The following is a 25,641-nucleotide window of genomic DNA, read 5'->3' on the forward strand; positions in this document are numbered from 1 at the left end:
CAGTTTGTTTGTCACAGACTCACAGCCAGCCAGTGTACTGTTGTGTTGAGCTGCAGCATGTCATGTGAGAACATTAAATGAAGAAGAGTAAATTGTCAGGTGCTGTGCGTTCATTCCAAAAATGAGAGGGGGGACGGGGGGACGGTGCACATCCTCACAAGTTTACCTTAGGTAGCAAAAAGTCTAGAACTGGCCCTGTACATAAGCCAAAGTTGAATACACTGACTGGAACAAATCTGTTCTGAACTGACTAATGTGAATGGACCCCATCAGTGGCGTAACAATAATTCATGCCCCCCTCCAATGTCCACACCCCTTCCCTTGCCTCCCTATGGTGCCCTTCGGCCAACAAAGGTCATAAAACAAGTATGGCCCATCATGATCTTCTTCGCACCCATAACAAGTGTAGCCACAAAACACCTGATCTGAAGTATATTCCCCTGTATCGGAGAAAGAGAACAGGGGCAAACCCAGGATTTTCAAGAGGGGGATTCCGGAAAGGTCCCCCACAGCCACGCAAAATACAGTATAATAATACGGTAGGACATTATGCTGGGTACACAATGCAACTTCCCGTCCAACTGACCGACAGACAATGGGATCGATCAGGAGCAGTGGATACAGATAATAATGAGGACAGTCGACATTGCTAATAAAGGGAAAGTGAAGCATTCACCCAGCAGGGGCACAGGGCTGTGCTCATACCTGGCTTTGAGCTCTGTAAAGTTCCCCAGAGCTGTTCCATGCTATGTACACATTGTAACTGCATAACTGGAAACCCTGGGTGTTGCCTCTATTGCTACCTTTAGGTAACCGTAGTCCGGTAGATGCTACTAGGTCACCTCCTGTTCACCGTGGTATGTGATTGGGGTACAGAGGCATGCCACATGCTGGAACAGGTGATATAATTACAGGATCATTTGGAATTACAGGAGATGGACAGCAGCTAGCAGCAAACACTGTAGGGGGTCCCAAGGATCGGAGGGAGGGAGAGACCACCACACACACACTTTGCGGCTGCAGTGGTCACTCCCTCAGTAGTCACACCACTGCTTGAAGTGCAAGTACAGTTTCTCACCGCCGCTGCAAATCAAATAGTATATTTGAAATATTTTAAAAAAAAATCTAAATTCTAGTTTGGTAGCCCAAAATGTGCTTCAAGACAACTGCACTCAGCAGATTTCAGATGACATCTGTGTGGGAGTGTACTCTTTCCCTCACCCACTCACACAGAGGTGCCTGGCTCTTCTACTGACCACATATGCCATTGCTCCGTTGTTATTGCCTGATGAAGCGGGATCAAACCTGCGAAACGCGTTGCCTATTTGGAGTTCATAAATAAAATATATTGACTGTCTTTACTACAGTCGTTGTGTGTCTACTTGGAGGAGGTAAGTCCACCACTACCTCCTCTATTTACCAAGAATTTGGTTTTTAAGCTCATTTAGCTTCCTTTTATCCTTTTGGCGCCTCTGTTCTCCTGCATAATATTGAGTCCACCCTGGGTGGAGGGTTGAACCCCCTTTTTCTCATCTACAGAGAGCGACTTCTTATTCTTGAGTGGGGTCAGGAAAATCTCCCCACCTGCCTTTACAGTGGTTTCCTAACGGTAACCCTGGTTTGTGAGTAATAATATTTACTCTATCTAGTAACCATTTACCAGTACATATTACACTATTGGGGCTCTTGGTGTTCCTTGTTTTTATCTTGTTGCAACCTCACCCACCCATGGACTTCTCACAGGCACAGCCAGTGGCGTAACTGAGCTGCTTGGGGTTCCAATGCGAGTTTTACATGGGGCCCCAAGCACTCTATTGATATGGAGCCCCAAACCCCATCAATGACAGTTGCAGTGTCAGAGAGGTGTAATCAGAGTAAGGAAACCGATTAGGATTACCACTATGCATTGCACATATAGAGGTGTTCATTAACCTTCCTGGCGGTAAGCCCGAACTGAGTTCGGGCTATGCCGCCGGAAGGCACCGCTCAGGCCCCGCTGGGCCGATTTGCATAATTTTTTTTTTGCTGCACGCAGCTAGCACTTTGCTAGCTGCGTGCAGTGCCCGATCGCCGCCGCTACCCGCCGATCCGCCGCTATCCGTCGCGCCGCAGCCGCCCCCCCCCCAGACCCCGTGCGCTGCCTGGCCAATCAGTGCCAGGCAGCTCTATGGGGTGGATCGGAATCCCCTTTGACGTCACGACGTCGATGACGTCGGTGACGTCATCCCGCCCCGTCGCCATGGCGACGGGGGAAGCCCTCCGGAAGATCCCGTTCTTTGAACGGGATCTCCGGATCTCCGATCGCCGGCGGCGATCGGAGGGGCTGGGGGGATGCCGCTGAGCAGCGGCTATCATGTAGCGAGACTTTGTCTCGCTACATGAAAAAAAAAAAAAAAATTTAAAAAAAAAGATTTGCTGCCCCCTGGCGATTTTTTTGCAAACCGCCAGGAGGGTTAACAGCATAGCACCAATGCAAAGCTAGTAAGATGGATGGAGGGCCCGTAGTAGGCCCCTCTGGTCCAGGGGCCCCGGTGCGGTCACAACCTCTGCATCCCCTATTGCTACGCCACTGGGCTCGGTAGAGAGAATTAGCCATTATATTTCAGTCTGGACACAAACAGTCCTGTCATACTTCTGTGATCGGAGATGCACTTTAATATTCTATACAACACAAAGTGGGGGTTACAGGTTCCCCCCCACCAGCGAAATTACTTCCCCGACCCACCTACCCAGCCCCACCTGACTACAGCTGGAACCAGAGACACGAGGAGGAACCCGAAGGGAGAGGAAGACAAGTATGAGATGAAGCAGATGTCTTGACTGTTTGGAATTCACAAAGTTCATAAAAAAATGTGAAAAGGAATCCAAGTTCAACCTGTTCCTGTAAATTCATAAGAAACATCAGCTTACTGACTGACCTCCCATCTCCAGTCCTCATGTCTCTCGCTGACTGACCTCCCATCTCCTCATGCCTCTCACTGCCTGACCTCCCATCTCCTCATGTCTCTCGCTGACTGACCTCCCATCTCCTCATGTCTCCCGCTGACTGACCTCCCATCTCCTCATGCCTCTCACTGCCTGACCTCCAATCTCCTCATGTCTCTCACTGACAGACCGTCCATCTCCTCATGTCTCTCGCTGCCTGACCTCCCATCTCCTCATGCCTCTCGCTGCCTGACCTTCCATCTCCTCATGTCTCTCGCTGACTGACCTCCCATCTCCTCATGTCTCCCGCTGACTGACCTCCCATCTCCTCATGCCTCTCACTGCCTGACCTCCCATCTCCTCATGCCTCTCGCTGCCTGACCTTCCATCTCCTCATGTCTCTCGCTGCCTCACCTTCCATCTCCTCATGCCTCTCGCTGCCTGACCTCCCATCTCCTCATGCCTCTCGCTGCCTGAACTTCCATCTCCTCATGTCTCTCGCTGCCTGACCTTCCATCTCCTCATGTCTCTCGCTGCCTGACCTTCCATCTCCTCATGTCTCTCACTGACTGACCTTCCATCTCCTCATGTCTCTCGCTGACTGACCTCCCATCTCCTCATGTCTCCCGCTGACTGACCTCCCATCTCCTCATGCCTCTCACTGCCTGACCTCCCATCTCCTCATGTCTCTCACTGACAGACCGTCCATCTCCTCATGTCTCTCGCTGCCTGACCTCCCATCTCCTCATGCCTCTCGCTGCCTGACCTTCCATCTCCTCATGTCTCTGGCTGCCTGACCTCCCATCTCCTCATGCCTCTCGCTGCCTGACCTTCCATCTCCTCATGTCTCTCGCTGCCTCACCTTCCATCTCCTCATGCCTCTCGCTGCCTGACCTCCCATCTCCTCATGCCTCTCGCTGCCTGAACTTCCATCTCCTCATGTCTCTCGCTGCCTGACCTTCCATCTCCTCATGTCTCTCGCTGCCTGATCTTCCATCTCCTCATGTCTCTCGCTGCCTGACCTTCCATCTCCTCATGTCTCTCGCTGCCTGACCTTCCATCTCCTCATGTCTCTCACTGCCTGAACGTCCATCTCCTCATGTCTCCCATTGACTGACCTCCCATCTCCTCATGCCTCTCACTGCCTGAACTTCCATCTCCTCATGTCTCTCGCTGACTGACCTCCCATCTCCTCATGTCTCTCGCTGACTGACCTCCCATCTCCTCATGTCTCCCACTGACTGACCTCCCATCTCCTCATGCCTCTCACTGCCTGAACTTCCATCTCCTCATGTCTCTCGCTGACTGACCTCCCATCTCCTCATGTCTCTCGCTGACTGACCTCCCATCTCCTCATGTCTCCCACTGACTGACCTCCCATCTCCTCATGCCTCTCACTGCCTGAACTTCCATCTCCTCATGTCTCCCATTGACTGACCTCCCATCTCCTCATGCCTCTCACTGCCTGAACTTCCATCTCCTCATGTCTCTCGCTGACTGACCTCCCATCTCCTCATGTCTCTCGCTGACTGACCTCCCATCTCCTCATGTCTCCCACTGACTGACCTCCCATCTCCTCATGCCTCTCACTGCCTGAACTTCCATCTCCTCATGTCTCTCGCTGCCTGACCTCCCATCTCCTCATGTCTCTCGCTGACTGACCTCCCATCTCCTCATGTCTCCCACTGACTGACCTCCCATCTCCTCATGCCTCTCACTGCCTGAACTTCCATCTCCTCATGTCTCTCGCTGACTGACCTCCCATCTCCTCATGCCTCTCACTGCCTGACCTCCCATCTCCTCATGCTTCTCACTGCCTGACCTCCCATCTCCTGATGCCTCTCACTGCCTGAACTTCCATCTCCTCATGCCTCTCACTGCCTGAACTTCCATCTCCTCATGTCTCTCGCTGCCTGACCTTCCATCTCCTCATGTCTCTCGCTGCCTGACCTTCCATCTCCTCATGTCTCTCGCTGCCTGACCTTCCATCTCCTCAAGTCTCTCGCTGACTGCCCTTCCATCTCCTCATGTCTCACCGACTGACCTTCCATCTCCTCATGTCTCTCGCTGACTGACCTCCCATCTCCTCATGTCTCACCGACTGACCTTCCATCTCCTCATGTCTCTCGCTGACTGCCCTTCCATCTCCTCATGTCTCACCGACTGACCTTCCATCTCCTCATGTCTCTCCCTGCCTGACCTTCCATCTCCTCATGTCTCTCGCTGACTGCCCTTCCATCTCCTCATGTCTCACCGACTGACCTTCCATCTCCTCACGTCTCTCGCTGACTGACCTCCCATCTCCTCATGTCTCACCGACTGACCTTCCATCTCCTCATGTCTCTCCCTGCCTGACCTTCCATCTCCTCATGTCTCTCGCTGACTGACCTTCCATCTCCTCATGTCTCTCGCTGACTGACCTCCCATCTCCTCATGTCTCACCGACTGACCTTCCATCTCCTCATGTCTCTCCCTGCCTGACCTTCCATCTCCTCATGTCTCTCGCTGACTGCCCTTCCATCACCTCATGTCTCTCGCTGCCTGACCTTCCATCTCCTCATGTCTCACCGACTGACCTTCCATCTCCTCATGTCTCTCGCTGACTGACCTCCCATCTCCTCATGTCTCACCGACTGACCTTCCATCTCCTCATGTCTCTCGCTGACTGACCTCCCATCTCCTCATGTCTCACCGACTGACCTTCCATCTCCTCATGTCTCTCGCTGACTGACCTCCCATCTCCTCAAGAATTGATCAGGATGTGGATGGAGCTAACCGTTATGAAACTCTGTACTCTATACAGTGCTGCAGAAGATGTCAGTGCTATATAAATAAATAATAATATGGTAGGATGTCGGATTTCCGTGAACGACGGGTCGTTTGAACGTCCCGTCGTTCAGTCGTTCGCCCGCTAAATCGGGTGTGTTTACAGACTGTCGTTCACTTGATAAGAGTGAGTTTGAGCGATCCGACGTGTGTATGGGCCTTAATCTAAGTTGTCCGAGCTTACTTCTCTGCTCACTACAGAAGTCGTCTGTCAGCACCTGTATCATTGGCTCCTGCAACAGCAGACTGCCCTGCATTACTGATTAATTACTCTGATCAGGATCAATATTTCAGGGGACTCTGGTATAACAGCAGCCAGTGCATGTGGCTACTAATGACAGGCAACTTCTGAAACACTAAACACATCCTGCCACCTCTCCCTGCTAATGTCCCAGCTGCAGCACAGCAATCATTCTCTCTACACACCCTGCTGCTCTGCACATTCACTCACTGCAGGCTGTGTGTAGAGAGCGAGGAGATACACTGTCCATGGGACAGGGAGGGGTGCTACTTCTAGTACAGGAAGTATTACAGTCCTCTGCACTGTCGGCTGCTATTGTCCCGAATGTTGCCCAAACTATGAGAAAAGGTCCCAGGTGGAAGAACACAGTGGCTGAGCACCACAGCGGCACCCGTAGCCATGGCTACACCCAGTGCTGTGAGCATCTGCAGCCTTATGGTAGGTACACCATTGTGTCTCACTGACTGCATGACCTCTTTTCATCTCACTCACCAAACAAGCAAGACAGCTGCCTGCATATTCTTATGGTGGGGGTAAAACAATTCCTCTGTCAGTGGCTGCTAGGTGGCCTGGTCCTGGACCCGCTGATTATAAGCTGCTAAGTGGCCATGGGTCTTACCTTCTAGCGCTTAAGTCTCAGGTCTGAATCCCAGCAAGCACGAGCTGCATGGAGTTTGTATGCCCCCTTCCATCAGTGACTGTCAGATCAGTAACCTGGATCCGACAATCACGAGCTGTTAAGTGGCCAGGAGTCTCGCCTTTTAGAGCTGATATCTCAGGTCTGAATCCTATCCAAGCACTGTATGCATGGAGTTTGTATGTCCCTTCAGTCTTTACATGGCTTTACTCAGAGTCCATCCCACAACCATGAAACAGTCTGGCAAGTTAACAGACTTCCCCAAAACTGACTCTACCCTGCGGGACGGACATTAGATTGTGAGCTCCGTGGACAGACAGCCAATGATGCACAATAATAAAAACGTCACCATGCAACTTCTTAAGGTCTAAATATGTTTATTTAAAGGGAGACTGAAGTGAGAGGGATATGGAGGCTGCCATATTTATTTTACTTTTAAACAATACCAGTTGCCTAGCAGTCCTGCTGATCTTTCCTGCATAAGTAGTGTCTGAATCACACACCTGACACAAGCATGCAGCTAATCCACTCAGACTCCAGTCAGAGCACCTGATCTGCTGCTTGCTTGTTCAGGGTCTATGGCTAAAAGTATTAGAGGCAGAGGATCAGCAGGGCTGCCAGGTTACTGGTATAGTTTAAAAAGTAACAAACAGGTCAGCCTCCATAACCCTCTCACTTCAGGTTCCATTTAAAGCACAAGTGGAAAATCACTGCCTAAAAAAAAAAAAAAACACCACACCAGCTCCTTTTAACCTGTGACAAATTCATTGTGGATGCAGAAAGCTACTAAATGGATAATAAACCGCACAATAAAAAGTGTCATCAAGTTGGATTCAAAGCAGCATTTTTACGATAATTATACATTTTCACGAAAAAGCATCGCGTAAAAGTTTATTTTACATTAAATTAGCACTCTCGCCTTACAGCGCTGGGGTCCCAGCATAAAAGGATTATGATGAAATGGAGTTTTTGCCCCCACTGATGGTCACCTGGCCTTTTTAGTAAGATTTAGTGGGGGGCTAGCATCCACCAGGCCCTTAAACTCTCTCCAGGCCCTAGGCAACTGCCTAGATTGCCCTGTGTATGATCCGGCTCTGGGTCCAAGGTTCAAATCCCAGCAGGGGCACTGCCTGCATGGAGTTTTCATAGCCGCCAAAGCCTCCCCCTCCCCTCTGCTGCGCCCCCCCCCCCCCCACACACACACACAGGTATGTCTGGGAGTCCTACAGGTGTCCTGGTTTCCTCCCGCATTCAAAAATCATTATTTAAGGTGGCCACTATCAATCTAATTTCTATTGAACAATCGTTTGAGCGATCAGAAATTCTGATTGGAAGTGAAATCCACTGCAGTGATGACAATAGGTGATAATCAGTAATATGACTCACTTGTGGTACTCTGGAGAGAACTGTGGAATGTGACAGCTCTATACTCTAAACCAGGGGTCCCCAAACATTTTGGGTTGAGGGCCGGGTCAACATACTTCAGACCGCTGGTGGGCCGGAGTAAACATAAAATGATGTAGAAGTCTTTGCGGACCAGACAGTGAAGCATACCCAGGTGACAATCTGCAAGCCAATTGGACAGCAGTGTCACCTGATGTGGAATTGGATTGGAAACCAGCAAAATTTCTGCTTTCTGGCTTCCATGTGGATGGGGGGTGCTGCACTGCTATTCCATATGTGGACCACCAATATTTAAAGATGTAGCTGACTGCATTTATAAGCAATACATTTGTGTGGGGGGCCGGTAAGAAAGCCTTAGGGGGCCACATTCGGCCCGCGGGCCTTAGTTTGAGGACCACTGCTCTAAACGCACAACTCCACCTGATCTCATGAACCCATTGCTGATCAAAGTAAGGGAGAGAGCAGCTGCACTTCTTGCTTTCAGTTTATCAAGTGCAAAAATTATTTTTCCACTCTGTCATCGGGCAGCCGTACCAATCCCTCAAGGCGCACACACCATGCAATTTTCACATCAGATCCTATTCCCAATCAAGAAAAACAATGGGTAAGGTTTACAAAAAAAAAAAAAATATACAGCCTGCTGATTGCCAGCCACCGACCCCAAGCTCAAAATCAATCTGTTTCTTGATCGTGAGCAGATCGGGCATGCTGGGAAACTATCAATCAAAATCCTTGTTATCGTTATTCAGTATTTATATAGCGGTGACATCTTCCGCAGCGCTGTACAGAGTATATTGTCTTGTCACTCACTGTCCCTCAGAGGAGCTCACAATCTAATCCCTACCATAGTCGTATGTCTATGTATGTATCGTCTAGTGTATGCTTTGTAGTCTAGGGCCAATTTAGGGGGAAGCCAATTACTTTATCTGGATGTTTTTGGGATGTGGGAGGAATTTGGAGTGCCCGGAAGAAACCCACGCAGACATGAGGGGGCATACAGACTCCATGCAGATAGTGCCCTTTGAGGCCAGGGACTTAGTGCTGAAAGTGCTATCCACTACGTCGCCCTACTGCCCGTTCAGTGCGCAAGTCCTTTCAATCCACTTTCGATAGATATCCAACAGGAAAGAAATATCAGAAATCTGATCGGAATTTGAAAAAAAACAATTGCATACGTGTGTAGGCTAGCTTTCTTTTACATCCGATCGATGTCAGATCTAAATATCGATCAGCAGTAAAAATTGCATGGTGTACCCAGTGTAAGATCAGCCCTTCTGGAATGTCACTGCCACATAAACCCCACAAGTGCCCAGCTACGGTGCAGAAGCAGAGAGCGTTAGCAGCGGTACCTGACGTGGAGCATATTCGCGGGCTGGCGTTGGGCTGGAGAGCGGCGGCGTTGGTCGGGGGGCTCAGTCTCGGCTTGTGAGAGGTGATGTCAGGAGGCACACACTGCCGTCAGGGGATGGAGGAGGCACCTGGTTCAGCTTAGCCCCTCGCTGGAGCTCTCTGCATCAGACCAACTGCAAGAGGAATGCAAAATATGAGCACTTCATTTTCAGAGTATGCTAAACAATGCAAATAGGGGCCTCCGCCGCAGACAGATGGTTCTGATTAGCCAGTTCACCCACTGGCCAGACTCCTCACAACAATCTTGGGGTGACTGCCAAGTGGAGAAGGGGGGGAGCTAAGCCACTTAACCCATTAGCTTCAAGTGACCGGCAGACTGCAGCAGCAAAGTGCAGTAGAGGTTTATGTCAATCAGGAGGAACTCTGATAAGAGACTGGGGTAAACAATGAGCAGTGCACAGCAGAGAGGCAGGAGGGGGCGCAGAGGAGACACTGCACATATCACTGTCACCTTAGGCCTGGGGCAATACTAGGTAATCAGTTAAATTCCACTTAAAGGACCACTACTGCACAAAAATTTAAATACATGAAAACCCAAATAAAAAGTACATTTATTTCAGAGTAAAATGTGCTATTCATTACTTTTCTCCTATGTTGCTGTCACTTACAGTAGTAAGTAGAAATCTGACAGGTTTTGGACTAGCCCATCTCCTCATGGGGGATTTCAGGGTTTCCTTTAGATTCAAAAGCCCTTATGCTACGTACACACATGCGACAACGATCGTTCGTTGAGGACGACGAACGAACTTTTAATTGACGAAAGAACGACCGAAGTAAAGTTAGTTGTAAAAAGTGTGTAACGATCACATCGTTAGAACGAACGTTACACCACGTAAAAGCACTTAATGCGCCTGCGCATAAAATTGTGAAGTTCCTTGGAGAAAAAGTGAAATACGCATGTCCAGCCTGGTACGAACGATCGTTTCCAACGATGTACCACTTTTGCTAACGATCGTCGGTGGTAAAAATCCGCCAAGACAGAACTTTGTTTTGTAGCGATTTGCCTCGTTCGTCGTTTGCCTTAATAGTCGTTGGTTCGTTTTTTGTAACGATCGTCGTTGGTAAAGATCGGGGAACGATCGTTACAAACGACTATAGTCGCATGTGTGTACGCACCTTCAGTGAACAGCAGTTGCTCAACCTAACTGCCAGAATAGTGTGAAACAGGTATGGAGGCAGCCAGAAACTTTTTATAGATCCTATCCAGGGAGTGCTTTTGTGAAGAATAAATACTGAAAAATCCCCCATGAAGAGATGGAATAGTCAAAAACCTGTCAGAACAGACAGCTTTCAACTAACTACTGTAAGTGACAGAAACCTAGGAGAAAGGTAATATATGGATTATTTTACCCTGGAAGAAATTGTACTTCTTATTTGTAAGTGTTTACAAGTATTTTAAATTTTACAATTTTTCGCAATAGTGGTTCTTTAATTTAAAGAAATACAATACACAGCTGCAACATCAAAGCTGGTTCCACACCTAATATTAGTGGTGCACCTCAGAAATCAGCCTTCATATGACCCTGCGCTAAGGTGCAGCGACAGGGTCATATGCATAGTGCCGCCCCCAGCTAGTGACATGCTGGTCAAGAAGTACGTCACTGGGACTCCAGTCGGTCCGTGCATGCGCGCTGCATCACACCCATAGTGCACACTAACTGCCTCGCCCATATACTTGCATTAATGCAGAATCCGTGCGGTAGACAATGATCATGCTGTACCATGCCGCAGCCGTTGCGTTGGCAGTGCGGCGATTTGGATACTCCTAGCTTACCGTGCTGCATTGCATGAAGTGTTATTCAGACACTACTGCAGCCAATTAGATCAGTAGGGCTGCCAGGCAACTGGTATTGCTTAAAAGGAAATAAATGTAGCAGCCTCCATATTACTCTCACTGCAGTTGTTGGCCTTCAGGTTTCACAGGTTTCAGGAAGGACTTTGGCCGATCCCCACTTTGTAGATCCTCTCCAAATCTGTAAGGTTTCAAGGCTGTTTGGCAACCTTCAGCTTCCTACACAGATTCTCTATTGGATTTAGGTCTGTAGACTGGCTGAGCTACTCCAGGACCTTCATGTGTTTCTCCTTAAAAAGAACCTATACTGAAGGGTCCAAGGCTATACGGATCCATTCTATAAGGTCCAAGGCTATATGGATCCATTATATCATGCCCAAGGCTATATGGATCCATTCTATCTGGTCCAAGGCTATAAGGATCCATTCTATCTGGTCCAAGGCCATACGGATCCATTTTATCGGGTCCAAGGCTATAAAGATCCATGGCTATATGGATCCATTCTATCTGGTCCAAGGCCATACGGATCCATTCTATCGCGCCCAAGTTCATACGGATCCATTCTATTGGGTCAAAGGCTATACAGGTCCATTCTATCAGGTCCAAGGCTATTCAGATCCATTCTATAGGGTTCAAGGCTATACGGATCCATTCTATCGGGTCCAAGGCTATATTGGTCCATTCTATTGGGTCCAAGGCTATACAGAGCCATTCTCTTGCATCCAGGGCTATACGGATCCATTTTATTGGGTCCAAGGCTATACAGATTCTTTCTATTAGATACAAGGCTATACGGATCCATTCCATCGGGTCCAAGGCTATTCGGATCCATTCCATCGGGTCCAAGGCTGTATGGATCCATTCTATTGGGTCAAAGGCTATACAGATCCATTCTATCGGGTCAAAGGCTATACAGATCCATTCTATTGGGTCCAAGGCTATACGGATCCATTCTATCGGGTCCAAGGCTATACGGATCCATTCTATCGGGTCAAAGGCTGTATGGATCCATTCTATCGGGTCCAAGGCTATACGGATCCATTCCATCGGGTCAAGGGCTGTATGGACCCATTCTATCGGGTCCAAGGCTATACGGATCCATTCCATCGGGTCCAAGGCTATACAGATCCATTCTATCAGGTCCAAGGCTATACAGATCCATTCTATCGCTTACAAGGCTATACAAATCCATTCTATCGGTTACAAGTAGGGATGCTCAAATCCGAATCCGGGAGAAATGCAGATTTGAGCATCCCTAGTTACAAGGCTATATTGGTCCATTCTATTGGGTCCAAGGCTTTACCGAACCATTATCTTGCATCCAAGGCTATACAGATCCATTCTATCAGGTCCAAGGCTATACAGATCCATTCTATCAGGTCCAAGGCTATACAGATCCATTCTATCAGGTCCAAGGCTATACGGATCCATGGCTATAGGGGTCCAAGGCTATATGGATCCATTGTATCGTGCCCAAGTCCATATGGATCATTTCTATCAGGTCCAAGGCTATACAGATCCATTCTATCGGGACCAAGGCTATACGGATTCATTCTATTGGGTCCAAGGCTATGCTGATCCATTCTATCCGTTATAAGGCTATAGTGGTGCATTCTATTGGGTCCAAGGCTATACAGAACCATTCTCTTGCATCCAAGGCTATACGGATCCATTCTATAACCCTATACGGATCCATTCTATTGGGTCCAAGGCTATACAGATCCATTCTGTCTGGTCCAAAGCTATACGGATCCATTCTGTCTGGTCCAAAGCTATACGGATCCATTCTATCACAGGGAAGACCATACGGATCCATTCCATCGGGTCCAAGGCAATACGGATCCATTTTATTTTAATTTTTTTTACGGACCTCAGCTTAGTTACCCAGCCTAAGATATGCACTTTATCACTGTGCTCCTGTGGCTTTGGGCATAGGTTGCATCACAGTCCGCTTGAAAAATTAGAAAAAGATAAAACCGAGAAGGAAAAAAAAAATCTGAATATTGGAAAGTGAGTGACTATATGAAAAGGCATATTTTGGTCTCCTCTCATTAACAAACACACTCTGCCTCGTCTTTCTTCCAATTTCTTAGGTCCATTTGCATTCGTTCTTCCAATACACCTGCATCCATCCTAACAAATCCTCCATATCTTCCATTCATCTTACTACATCCTTCCCATTCTTCATCACTTGCAAACTACCATTCTGTTATCATACACCTACACCCACCATACTCTCTGCCTCTAATTTCATCCTCTCCACCCATCCAACATTTCCCCACCTCCACTTTACCCCCCTGTAGTTGACCTCCCTGTCCCACAATTGTTCACCTCTTATTTAGTGGATAGGTCATTCCTTTGCTTAACATTCTACATGTCTCTGTTCATTATTCTAGTGAACTTAACCTTTAAAGAAAACCCGAGGTGGGTTTGAAGAATGTTATCTGCATACAGAGGCTGGATCTGCCTATACAGCCCAGCTTTTGTTGCTATCCCAAACCCCACTAAGGTCCCCCTGCACTCTGCAATCCCTCATAAATCACAGCCACGCTGCTGACAAACAGCTTGTCAGAGCTGGCTGTGTTTATCTCTATAGTGTCAGTCTGCTGCTCTCCCCGCCTCCTGCAGAACTCCGGTCCCCGCCTGCATCCCTTCCCTCCCTGCTGATTGGAGGGAAGGGACGGGGCAGGGACCGGAGCTATGCAGGAGGCGGGGGAGCAGCCGAGACTGACACTACAGATGTAAACACAGCCTCACAGCATGGCTGTGATTTATGAGGGATTGCAGAGTAAGGGGGACCTTAGTGGGGTTTGGGATAGCAACAGAGGCTGGGTTGTATAGGCAGATCCAGCCTCTGTATGCAGATAACATTCTTTAAACACACCTCGGGTTCTCTTTAACTATCAGTGAACGCCATGCATTCCTCAAGCAGACTGGACATCCATGTCCACATTTCTTATAGTTGTATTCTACTTGATGTCTTCCTCTCCTTCACATAACACATCCATTCTTTCTATCCATTCTTCTAGTGTGGGAGATCTTACGTCTTTCCATTTGTCAGCTATCAGGCTTTTTGCAACTACAGTGCCTACTTCTTTTATTAGTGTGCTATTTACATCAGTTCTATCAGACATACTAAAGATGGCTTCTACTGCAAGATAGGTTGAAATTCACATTAGTCCATTTTTTAGTAAAATCAATTAAGTTGCTCCAAAAAGGGGCATGACCACCACATGTGGATTGTTGTTCTGCCTTCCTGACCACATCTCCAGCATTTGCCTCCCTGCTGAGAGAACTTCTTTTTATATGTTTGCGTTAAGTACCAACTGGCATTTATCTTGAATAGTATTAGGGTCTTTTTCCACTAGCCTGCGATTTGATTCTGATCGCAAATCGCAAGGTACATTAAACTAATGGAAACTGCAGCAGCAATTTCTATTAGTGCGATCCGATTTTGGTCAAAGCGCAAGCGTCGTCCTGCCGCGTTTTGTATGCGATTGAGCTGGACTATAATGAGTATAGTAGCTCAATCGCAAGGTGGAAATTGAAACGCGATTGCGATCGCGATCGGAATCGCAATCACATTTCATAGTGGAAAAGAGCCATGGGTTGAAGTTTTAGGTCGTAAATTCTCCAGTTATTAGCCCAAATTTGTGCCGAGTCAAGGGATTAAGTTCTTTTTCTCATTTTCACATAGTATGCTGGTAAAGGGTAAGGCTGATAATCAGTAAGATAAAAAAATGTATTGAAGCTAGATAGTTTTCATTTGTTTATTTAGGAAAATACGTTTTTCAAGAACAGTTAATCTTATCCTTATCGCATTTTTATTCTCTAATGTGTGAAGAAAGCGTTGTGCTTGCACTAGCCCCCAATTTTTCTTCTGTCAAGCAAACTAGGGTTTTCCAGCTCCTTGTCAATTCCCAGCTCCCTAACCCTAAATGGATCCATTGTATTGGGTACAAGGCTATACGGATTCAATCTATCGGGTCCAAAGCTATATGAATCCATTCTATTGGGTCCAAAGCTATACGGATCCATTCTATGGGGTCCAAGGTTATATGGATCCATTCTATGGGGTCCAAAGTTATATGGAACCATTCTATGGGGTCCAAAGTTATAGGGATCCATTCTATGGGGTCCAAAGTTATATGGATCCATTCTATGGGGTCCAAGGCTACATAGGTCCATTCTATGGGGTCCAAAGCTACATGGATGCATTTTATTGGGTCGAAGGATATATAGATCCATTCTATTGGATTCAAAGCTCTATGGATCCATTTTATCAGGTCCAAGGCCATACGAATATATTCTATGGGGTCCAAGGCTATATGGATCAATTCTATATGGGTGCAAAGCTATATGGGTCCATTCTATTGGTACAAGGCTATACAGATTCATTCTATCGTGTTCAAGGCTATATGGATCCATTCTATTGGGTTCAAGGCTATACAGATTCATTCTATTGCAGCCAAGGCTATATGGAGCTCTTCTATCGGGTCCAAGGCTATATTGATCCATTCTATTGGGTACAAGGCTATATAGATCCATCCTTTAGGATCCAAGGCTCTATGGATCCATTCTATCAAGTCCAAGGCCATCCGGATCTATTCTATGGGGACCAAGGCTATACAGATCCATTCTATGGGGTCCAAGGCTATATGGATCCATTCTATTGGGTCCAAGGCTATACAGCGCCATTCTATTGGGTCCAAGGCTACATGGATCAATTCTATTGGGTCCAAGGCTATATAGATCCCTTCAATTGGATCCAAGGCTCTACAGATCCATTCTATTGGGTCCAAGGCCAATACGGATCTATTCTATCGGGTCCAAGACTATACGGATCCATTCTTTTGGGTCCAAGGTTATACAGCTCCATTTTATGGGGTCCAAGGCTACATGGGTCCATTCTATTTGGCCCAAGGCTATACGGATCCGTTTTATTGGGTGTAATGCTGGGCATACACGGTAAGTTTGTTTCCTTATCAATCGGCTCGCTGATGGCTCGATTGATAATATCCGACAGGTCCGATGACCCGCCGGATAGATTCCCCGCTCGATCCCCGGGGAATCGATCCGCGCGGACGAGCAGTGACGCGCTGGCTCAATACCGGCGCATAAACTTACTGTGTATGCCCAGCATAAGGCTATAAGTAGCCATTCTATTGGTCAATTGAGGTTGGTTTCAAACTGGCAACCGGTGTTAAGGAAGCGCTGAGGTACAATGATCGCATATCAACACTAAAAATAGCCTTCGGGGATTAACGCGGCAATGTGCGGTAATCTCCCTTCTGGCTGCAGGCCACTTCCTGTCGCCGCACATTGCCCAATAATGCGCTGTTGCCATGCGTCAAATTCGAGACTTCCGGCGCATCGCATCCAGACAGGTATAAAATGCCCCATGAACTTACATTGGTGCAGCATTACCCTGCGGCAAAACCGGGTAACGCACCACAACAGTGTGAAAGGGTCCTCAGGTTTTAATTTGTTCCATTCAGGGATGGCAAATCTAGATACATCCTGGAGTAAAGGCTATGCTCGATGGCTGGCGACAAGCAAACCATGTCGGAGCATACTTCAATGAAAAGAGTACACGGCGATGGTCTGCAGATTGGATGTTACTGGAAGCGCAAAAATGAGAGCCCGAAAGTGTGAAATTCACCACACAGGAGTACTTTGAATGGAGCTAGTGTTTATCGATTGATTGGTACAAACAACTAACAATCATTATCGTCCGAACCAATCCACGAGGACGGATCGGTCTATATGAACAATAATCGCTGTCCTTTACCGTCATTAGGACAGTGTTTTTTTGTTTTAAAGAGGAGCTGTCAGCCGTACTCTCGGATAAAACCCATATATATAAGTAGATAAATACTTGCTCTACGTACATAACATATGTATTGCACTTTCCATGTTTTGATTTTAATGATTTTTCTATAGTAAAAAAAAAATCCTTCTTAGGATTCTCCATTTTAACTGTGTCTATCTTGCCGCCAATCCTGATGTAATTTCCTCTCTTACTCTCCTCTGCCTGATTGTGTATGCATTGCCCGCTCTCCTACCAGTCTTCAGGCACTCCCACCCAGCTCTGTAATAGAAAGTGCATTGTCTCAGCATGAGAAATATTGGCCAATCAGACAGGAACAGAGGTGTGGGAGGGGAAAACAGGTGGGAAAGAGGCTTCAGCCAATCAGGCTGCATTAGTTAAGTCTGAGGGAAAAGTAAAGAGGGAAAACCCCCCCCCCCCCAAAAAAAACCCAGCATGCCCTGCAACTTCCTTTGTGCGGCAGATGTACCAAATAAGAGCCAGGGAAATTTGGGGATGTTGTTTTATGGATAAGAAAAGTAATAGTGATTTTAACTTTTGGATTGCCTGGAAGGGGTGCCGCCACAGAGGAGGGGAGGTGACAGACTTAAGGAATTGCTAAAAAGGGAGTATTTTTGGATAAAAAGACTTGATACCTTGGAACCTAAAGGTTTAAATCGTGAATACGATATTTGCAAACTTATTATATAATTTATCTCAAGCTGAATAAGATAGAGGTCTATTTGGGAGGTTGTTGCCATCTGTGGGGACACTTAATCAATGCATCCTTTTTTTGCAATTTTTACGCTTTTGAATGCGCTTTTGCTTCGCGTATATGTGGTTTTGCTGACATTTTAGGCGCTTTTGTGACTGGACGTGTACATATGTACGGGTGTGTCGCGTCAATAGTCTTTATGCGGACGTTGTAGGCATGATCGCGATTGGCTATGACCAATGCGTACGTATATACGGATGTGATGCGTAGAAGTCTTTAGGCGGACGTTGTCGGCATGCGTACGTGCATTGCGTATCCGCGTATTTTTCAAGCGGACGTTGTAGGCTTGCAGGTGATTGGTTAGGTGTCCCACAGTATGGTAATTGCTTTCTTTGAGCCAGAGAAACAATAAGTGAGACATTGGAGGGTGTTTTTTAAATGTTTGAAATGTGAATTCATGTCAGAATTGGAAATTAGAATTGATTTTAATCATGATTGATATGTTGTTGTAAATTTGCTATCAAATTTACATAATAGCTTAAAGCATCAAGATGTGTGTGATGTGTAATGGATTGTCAGACTCTGCAATGATTTGAGGAAGAGAGCTCGAAACGCCTGTGCATTATCATTATGCAGACCTGCTTTTTACTCATGTCTTTTTAATAAGAGCTATAAATAAAGAAACTTGAATATTGGATGGTGCGGACCTTTGATGACTGCTGACAGTTACACATTAACGATTCTCGTCCAATCATTCGTATCGGGCTACAGCGGTCAAGCATGTGTATGGAGCTTTACAGATCAGAATTGGAGACATAAACCCAATGACAGATTGCCAGAGATCAACCATCAACTCTATGCAAGTAGGAGTTCCGTTCTCCAACCTACTCACCAGTGATCTTCACCTCTTCAATGGTTTGAGGTCTGGGGTTTCCCCCTGCCCCTCCACTTCTTGAAGATCCTCTGATCCATTTTGGTATGCCATCTTCATCCCTTCCTTCAGATGAAGCAGATCTATGGTTTCCCCCGCGAGCATTACGGAGGAGGACATGGTCCAGTATATATAGGGCAACCATAGACCACAGCACAAATCATGCATGGAATTAATTTAAATTTATTTTCTATACATATTATTCACATGGTAGCCCTGTAATGATAATATATCCCAGCTATGTAACAAATTACCAATATACATAAGCAGAGAGTCCAGAAAGCCAGCAGGTTGAGCCTCCCATTGTATACCGTATATAGAAAACAAGATGGCAGCCAATAAAGCACACTTTCTTATCAACCTATAAACATACTCTGATACAAGTGGTATAGCATATAAATAAAACAAAACAAAAACATTCAGCCTAAAAGAAACTTCATTTGAATAGAAAGTGTTCAAAAACATACCGAAATCTGCTTAACTAAATGTCCAGTAATAAAGGATTCATTTTTGGGGGGCAAAAGGCTCCTGTTAGAAAATTCTCCCCTTAATTCCTGTGGATGTATCCTGAATCACATGGAACAGGAAGTGAGGAGAAATGGGCTTGACTTGGACACCCGAAAGACAAGGGCCTGGAAAAAAAGATGTCCCTGTCTAAATTGCTGAGCTGATGTGACCGCCAGAGGAGGAACTGCCTTAAAGTGGACCTGAACACAGGACAGAAGGAACACAGAGAAAAATGCACCCTGTATGTATTTAGAATGTTTAGCCCGTCTAATCTCTCCTCATCTGTGACTAATCACCACTGTAATTTGATCTCTCAGCTGTGTCAGCTCAGGAATCTCCTCTGCCACAGCAGAGCAGCTAATTTGTAAACACAGGATGTTAACAATATGTCTGCTTCCATGAAAGCAGAAAGTAGACACTACAGATTTATTGCAGGATTTGTATCAGCTGTAACAAAGAAATGTTTTTATTTAAAGGTTATTATGCTAGTGATTATTTTTTTAGACAGAGAGAAATTTCTTAGTTCAGGTCCACTTTGGGTTCTTTACAGTACAGTAATAATCATAGTTATCCATGGTACTACTTGTCCATATTCAGCACAGAAGGAGAACTATAATCCAGAGCATAAGCAAAGTGCTCTGCTTGCTCCCAAATTGGATTAAAAAAAACTAAACTGGACTAGTTATACTAAGATCTGGTCACTGTGGCAGTGTCTCTACAATCTAGGCTGCCAATTGTAAATAAAGGTGATGTCATTTCCTGTCTATCTGAAGGTAAACAGGAATTTGTTAATCTGTAAACTGCCAAGGTACCTAAGAAGATGGAAGGCTCTGCATCCCACCGGGCTTTCCTGTTCCCCTCATTCAATCGCTAGGCCCCGATGCAGCAATCCAACTTGTCGAAGAAGCCTTCGGCTCTTCTCTGAAAGCTTCTGTCATGTGCCCAGAACGGAGCAGCTCATCTTCTGAAGTATTCAGAAATCAGAATACTTCCATAGCCTTCTGAGGAGACCCAAACACGCAGCCAGCGGGAAATTTGAATAGGGGACACCGGGGTAATGAGACAGAGAGGACCAAAAGGGCTCTATAGCATACATGTCAAACTCCGGCCCGTGGGCCAAATATGGCCCTTAGAGCCTTTCAATTTTGCCCCCAAGTGGTTTTACCAATTTGCATTATGTTTGGCCCACTCTAGACCACCAGGGAAGTGGATGTGAAGCCCTATAACACCAGGGAAGCCATATGGGGGAGGTAGGGGAAAAGCACTAAACACTAGGGAACTGCATAGGGTAGGGTGGGGACCCCTAGGCACCAGGGACCTTTTTAAAGGGAAGGAAGGGAGGACCACTAGATACCAAGGAACTGTATAAGGGTTGGAGGAGGGCCATTAGACACCAGAGAACTATATAAGGGAGGAAGGTGACCGGTAGATATTGACACCCTTGCTCTATAGGATTTAGAGCCTTCAATCTCTTTAGGTATGTTAAGTTTCTTTATTTAGGTGGATATAGTTATCCTTTAAGCTTCTTCAGGTAGACAGGAAAGAGCATCACTACCCTTCACATGTTCAGAACGGAGCAGTACATTATAGACATTATAGACAGATCTCTGGTATTCGGACTTCAAGTTCTTAGGTAGGCATTCCAATTTCCTTTCGTGATGCTCTCCGTATTGTCTTAACTTAGCTGTGTTGTACAGAATCAAAATTAAAAATCAAAAAATATTTTCATTCCATATATAAAAATTAGAAGTACTGCTATAAATCTCTGGCATGTAATAAAATTTCAGCCCCTTGTCACAGCATCATTGACAAGCGGCTAACACTTAGCGGGCGCTGGTGCCCAGGTTCTGGGCGGTTCCCCATGTGTTTGCGCCTGTCAGAAGTACTTAAATAAACATCAAAGAAACACGTCAGTAACACCTGATGTGGGCTCCAGGGATGTAGCCAACGAAACGCATCAGTAACACTTGACTGGGCTCCAGGGATGTCGCCAGCGAAACGCGTCAGTGACACTTGCCTGGGCTCCAGGGATGTAGCCAACACTTAGCACACACTAAATACACCTTCATATGGCAGCAATACGGGCCACGTTTCTTAAGCACGTGGTACTGACATCAGGAGTCATAAGTCCCCATAACTACCAAACAAACTCCTTCATCTTTCCCATCTGTTAGATTTTAATAAATAAGTTTTCAGCTGACTCCGCATTCCAACTGGCTGTGGTGACATCACATGACTAATGCCAGAGTGACTACTTTTTCAGATGAAAGGTCCACCATTTGAGCGTTGCCTTAGATGACTGGGAAGACCTGGAGCCTACCTGAACTGACATGTGACATGATGAGATAAACAAGGGTATATAACATGCCTTTCCTACTAAGAACTTGTCTGAAATTTTTTCATTGCACAAGTTAATAGACCATTGATTCACTTTTGGAAATGAGGCAGTTCAACTACAGTCCAATGCAGCCACAGATCTCCTGAAAAGTAAATGGAGACAAAATACTTGGGAGGGAGAGCTTAAAAGCCATTTTTTTTTTCATGAGCTGAATGAACTAGATTTTACATCTCACTGACTACTGTGTTAACTTTGTAGTTACAATTAAACTCCTTAAAGGGATACTGTAGGGAGGTCGGGGAAAAATAAGTTGAACTTACCCGGGCCTTTTAACGGTCCCCCGCAGACATCCTGTGCCCGCGCAGCCACTCACCGATGCACCAGGATCGTACTGCGCAGATACAGACCATACTGGGTCTGCGCAGTATGCTCCTGGTGACATCAGCGGGATCGAGGACACAGCAGCGCAGGCGCAGTGGTTTTCAGATTTTAAAGTCTGAAATTCCAGAAGTGAACCGGAGGCGGGGCCGGAGCATTGGGGAGTGGCTGCGCAGGCTCAGGATGTCTGTGGGGGACCATTAGAAGCCCCGGGTAAGTTCAACTCATTTTCCCCCGACCCCCTACAGTGTCCCTTTAAGGCTGGTACACGTCGTGCAATTTTTACTTCAGATCCTATCTCAGATCAAGAAAATTATCAGATTGAGCAAACAAAATTTATAGCCCATGGATTGCCAGCGACTGATCCCAAGCTCAAAGTCGATCTCTTTTTCGATTGCAAAGTTTCATTGAAATAACAGCTACCCTTCCATGTGTATGTTATTTTTATTCAATACAGCTCAAAAGTTATCAAAGATGAAACAGAAAAATGATTGTAAAATGTATTGTTACCGTGTATGTGTTTACACTAGCTTTCTTCTATATCCAATCAATGTCCGATATAAATGTCGATCTGATCACTAGCTCAAATAGGCTGTTAACGGACAATTGAAGCTAGAAGTATAATGACGTTGCCTTATGTATTACCTTTTAGCAATGTAAAACCAGTTGCCTGGCTATCCTGCTGATCCTCTGCCTCTAATGCTTTTAGCCATAACCCCTGAACAAGCATGCAGCAAATCAGGAGTTTCTTACATTATTGGCAGATCTGACAAGATTAGCTGAATGCTTGTTTCTGGTGTTATTCAGACACGGCTGCAGCCAAATAGATCAGCTGGGCTGCCAGGGAACTGGTATGGTTTAAAAAGAAATAAATATGGCAGCCTCCATATTCCTCTTGCTACAGTTCTTTCAAATGAAAATTGCATGGTGTGTATCAGGCGTTAGATTGAAAAAAAAACATAAAACTGAAACTGGATGAACACACGTCAAAGTCCTAATCCTTTATTTCAGGTCTGAGTATGGTCAGACCGTTAAATTATAGCCAGACTGGGTACTCCTATGAGATGAGAGTTACTTGATTAAACCTGAAAGGTGGGCATTTATGGAACTATTTATTGCACACAATCAATGGGGTAGAGAGCAACAGGTGAACCCTCCATTATGGAATTCGGGGGAGTGTGTGGAACATTCTCTGCAGGAACATTCTCTGCTCCATTCCAGCAGCTCTCCAATGTTTCCAGGTACTCCAGAAGCAAGTTCTTCATGCCTTTACTTCACCGCCACAGAGCTATGCCACACCCCTTCCTGTCACATGCCAAAGCTGGAACTCTGATTGGCAGGAAAAAAAAGCAGGAAAGGGCGGAGCAAAGTTTTGAGTCAGAGAAATCATGTCCTTTATTTAATGTGTGGCCAATCACTGGCAGATGAGAGAGGCATCTGCTGCGCCCTGTGCTACCCGTACTGCTGCAGCATCATTTTAGCAAACCTCAACAACTACTCCTTAGAGCACACCTGAAGTGAGAGTAATATGGATGTAGCCATATGCATTTCCTTTTAAACAATGCGAGTTGCCTGGGCAGCCCTGCTAATCCTCTGCCTCTAATACTTTTAGCCATAGACCCGGAACAAGCATGCAGATTGGGCGTTTCTGACTGGAATGTGACCAGATTAGCTGCATGCTTGTTTCAGGTGTGTGATTCAGCCACTACTGATGCATGAAAAATCAGCAGGACAGCCAGGCAACTAGTATTGCTCTAAGGGAAATAAATATGGCAGCTTCCATATTTCTTTCACTTCATTCGTCTTGTTAAAAGCAGATCCGAGATGAAAAACTAACTATAACAAGTAACTTGTCTATATATCTTATCTAAAGTTTAGATGGTTTACACAGCAAATCTAGCTGCAAACAGTTTTAATAGAATATGATTATTTATTCCTGTGATACGACAGCAGCCATGTGGTTTGTAAACATTACACAGAGGCAGGCTTATCTGCATCTTGAGCCATCAGCCTAATCTCCCCTCTCCTCCTCCCTCCTTCCCTCTGCCTCTGAAATCAATGGCTAGTAACACCTCCCCCTCCTCCTGCCCAGATTGAGCTCCCATGAGCCCTTGCTACTGCCAAGGCTCCCTGAAAACCTGTGGGCGTGGCTTTAGTTTATAGGGAATTACAGTATTAAAACAAAAAATTATTTGGCTTGAGGAATGCCCTATAAACAATAGGAAAGGAACACAATTATGCAATTTGTAAAAGTTCACCTCGGATCCACTTTAAGATCAACCCCACATCTAAATATCTGATAAGCTCAGAGAAAAATGCCCAAATATTTTCTTTTTCAGTTCAAATGGGATTACTGCAGCTAAAAATCTATCATAAAAAAGTGGTCAGCTAATGTGGAGCCGCTGGGCTGAAGGAGTAAACAGCAGGCTCCGTGGGCGGGGCTTTACCTGCTGCCACCTATATGTTTCACCATGCAGGTCACACTACGAAAGGAATCAAGGGATTAAAAGAAAGATAAAAATGATCTCAGACGGTGAGTGGCTACACATGGTTAATAAAGTATTTGCATCTGGATTGAGGACTTTAGAAGAAACCTGAATTAAGAGAATATGGAGGCTGCCATAATTTCCTTTTAAAACAATACCAGTTGCCTGGTAGCACTGCTGGTCTATTTGGCTGCAGTAGTGTCTGAGTCACACACCTAAAACTAGCATGCGGATAATCCAGTCAGACTTCAGTCAGAAACACCTGATCTGCATGCTTGTTCAGGGTCTATGGCTAAAAGAGGCAGAGGATCAGCAGGACAGCCAGGGAACTGGTATTGTTTAAAAAGAAATAAATATGGCAGCCTCCATATCCCTCTCACATCACGCATCCTTTAATGAACGCTCGCCAGAGAGGGGTTTGTTTTATTATGGTTCATCTACGGCGCCACTTGCGTTTACTTTCCTTCCTACCCAGTTCTCACCATGTTCACCAGTCATCCTATGGAGGGCGCCGTTCTCAGCTTCTATCCCTCTGCGAGGCTAGATGAGGATAACACTGACACTGTAGATATTTGGCGGAGGAAGGAGGATTCTTCCCCAGAAAACCTATTATAACAGACGCGGCATTCGCCTACTGCCGCCTTCCACCAAGCCGAAGAAAATCCTCCCGATGATCCGGGAGCTCGTTTTACGTCTGATAATTCATCACCCAGCTCAGGAGAATCGCTCTGTACAGGAACTGAAGCTTAAAGTGTTTACCAGCTCCTCCCAGGAGGAAGATTCCCACCAAAGCGTCCAAGCATACAATGACACCAATTCATTCATCTGGCAAGACGCTGCTGTGCTCCTGTGTCTGCAGCTTGGGGAAAAAAAAACCGTTCTTTTTAAATAAAGTTATCATTGTACAAAAGGCCTCTTTGGCTGATATATACAATAGTGTTTCTTCCATATAAAGTGCTACAGCTCCCGGCAGTGAGTCTGGCTACGGCGGGTTATTGCTTCAAGAGGTCTTTCAGCACGGCTCCTGCGCTGGCGTCAGAGGAAACGGGCACCGGGGTGAAGGTGGGCAGGGAGTCTGAGATGGGCTTCATGAGGAGGTGCCCCGCCCCCAGGGACGCCGGGGAGATCAGAGGGACAGCCGCCGAGCGGGGTACTAGGAAAGGGTTTGAATCCGGCCGCCGACTTGATCCAGGACCTAAAAAACAGAGAGAGAAAAGAAATTAATGGTATAACATAGCTTTT

General features: G+C 46.2%; 2 protein-coding genes across 4 annotated transcripts in view; both read right to left on the bottom strand.

Moving 5' to 3' along the window:
- The window catches only part of FBLN5 (fibulin 5), a 95,114-nt gene extending 85,362 nt beyond the window's left edge, over positions 1-9,752 (bottom strand). Inside the window, exons 1-2 of the mRNA XM_068254579.1 lie at positions 9,735-9,752; positions 9,383-9,556 (exon numbers count right to left, since the gene is read on the bottom strand). Of these exons, the coding sequence (XP_068110680.1) occupies positions 9,383-9,396 (14 nt within the window). The 5' untranslated portion in view covers positions 9,397-9,556; positions 9,735-9,752. The remainder of the gene's footprint in view (positions 1-9,382; positions 9,557-9,734) is intronic.
- Positions 9,753-18,857: 9,105 nt separating this feature from the next.
- The window catches only part of TRIP11 (thyroid hormone receptor interactor 11), a 113,369-nt gene continuing 106,585 nt past the window's right edge, over positions 18,858-25,641 (bottom strand). For all 3 annotated transcript variants that reach the window (XM_068254585.1, XM_068254584.1, XM_068254586.1), the window contains exon 20: positions 18,858-25,594. In XM_068254585.1, coding sequence (XP_068110686.1) covers positions 25,392-25,594 — 203 coding nt within the window. In that variant the 3' untranslated portion in view covers positions 18,858-25,391. The remainder of the gene's footprint in view (positions 25,595-25,641) is intronic.

The sequence above is a fragment of the Hyperolius riggenbachi genome, chromosome 9, assembly GCF_040937935.1.
Source record: "Hyperolius riggenbachi isolate aHypRig1 chromosome 9, aHypRig1.pri, whole genome shotgun sequence".
Classification (NCBI taxonomy): Eukaryota; Metazoa; Chordata; class Amphibia; order Anura; family Hyperoliidae; genus Hyperolius; species Hyperolius riggenbachi.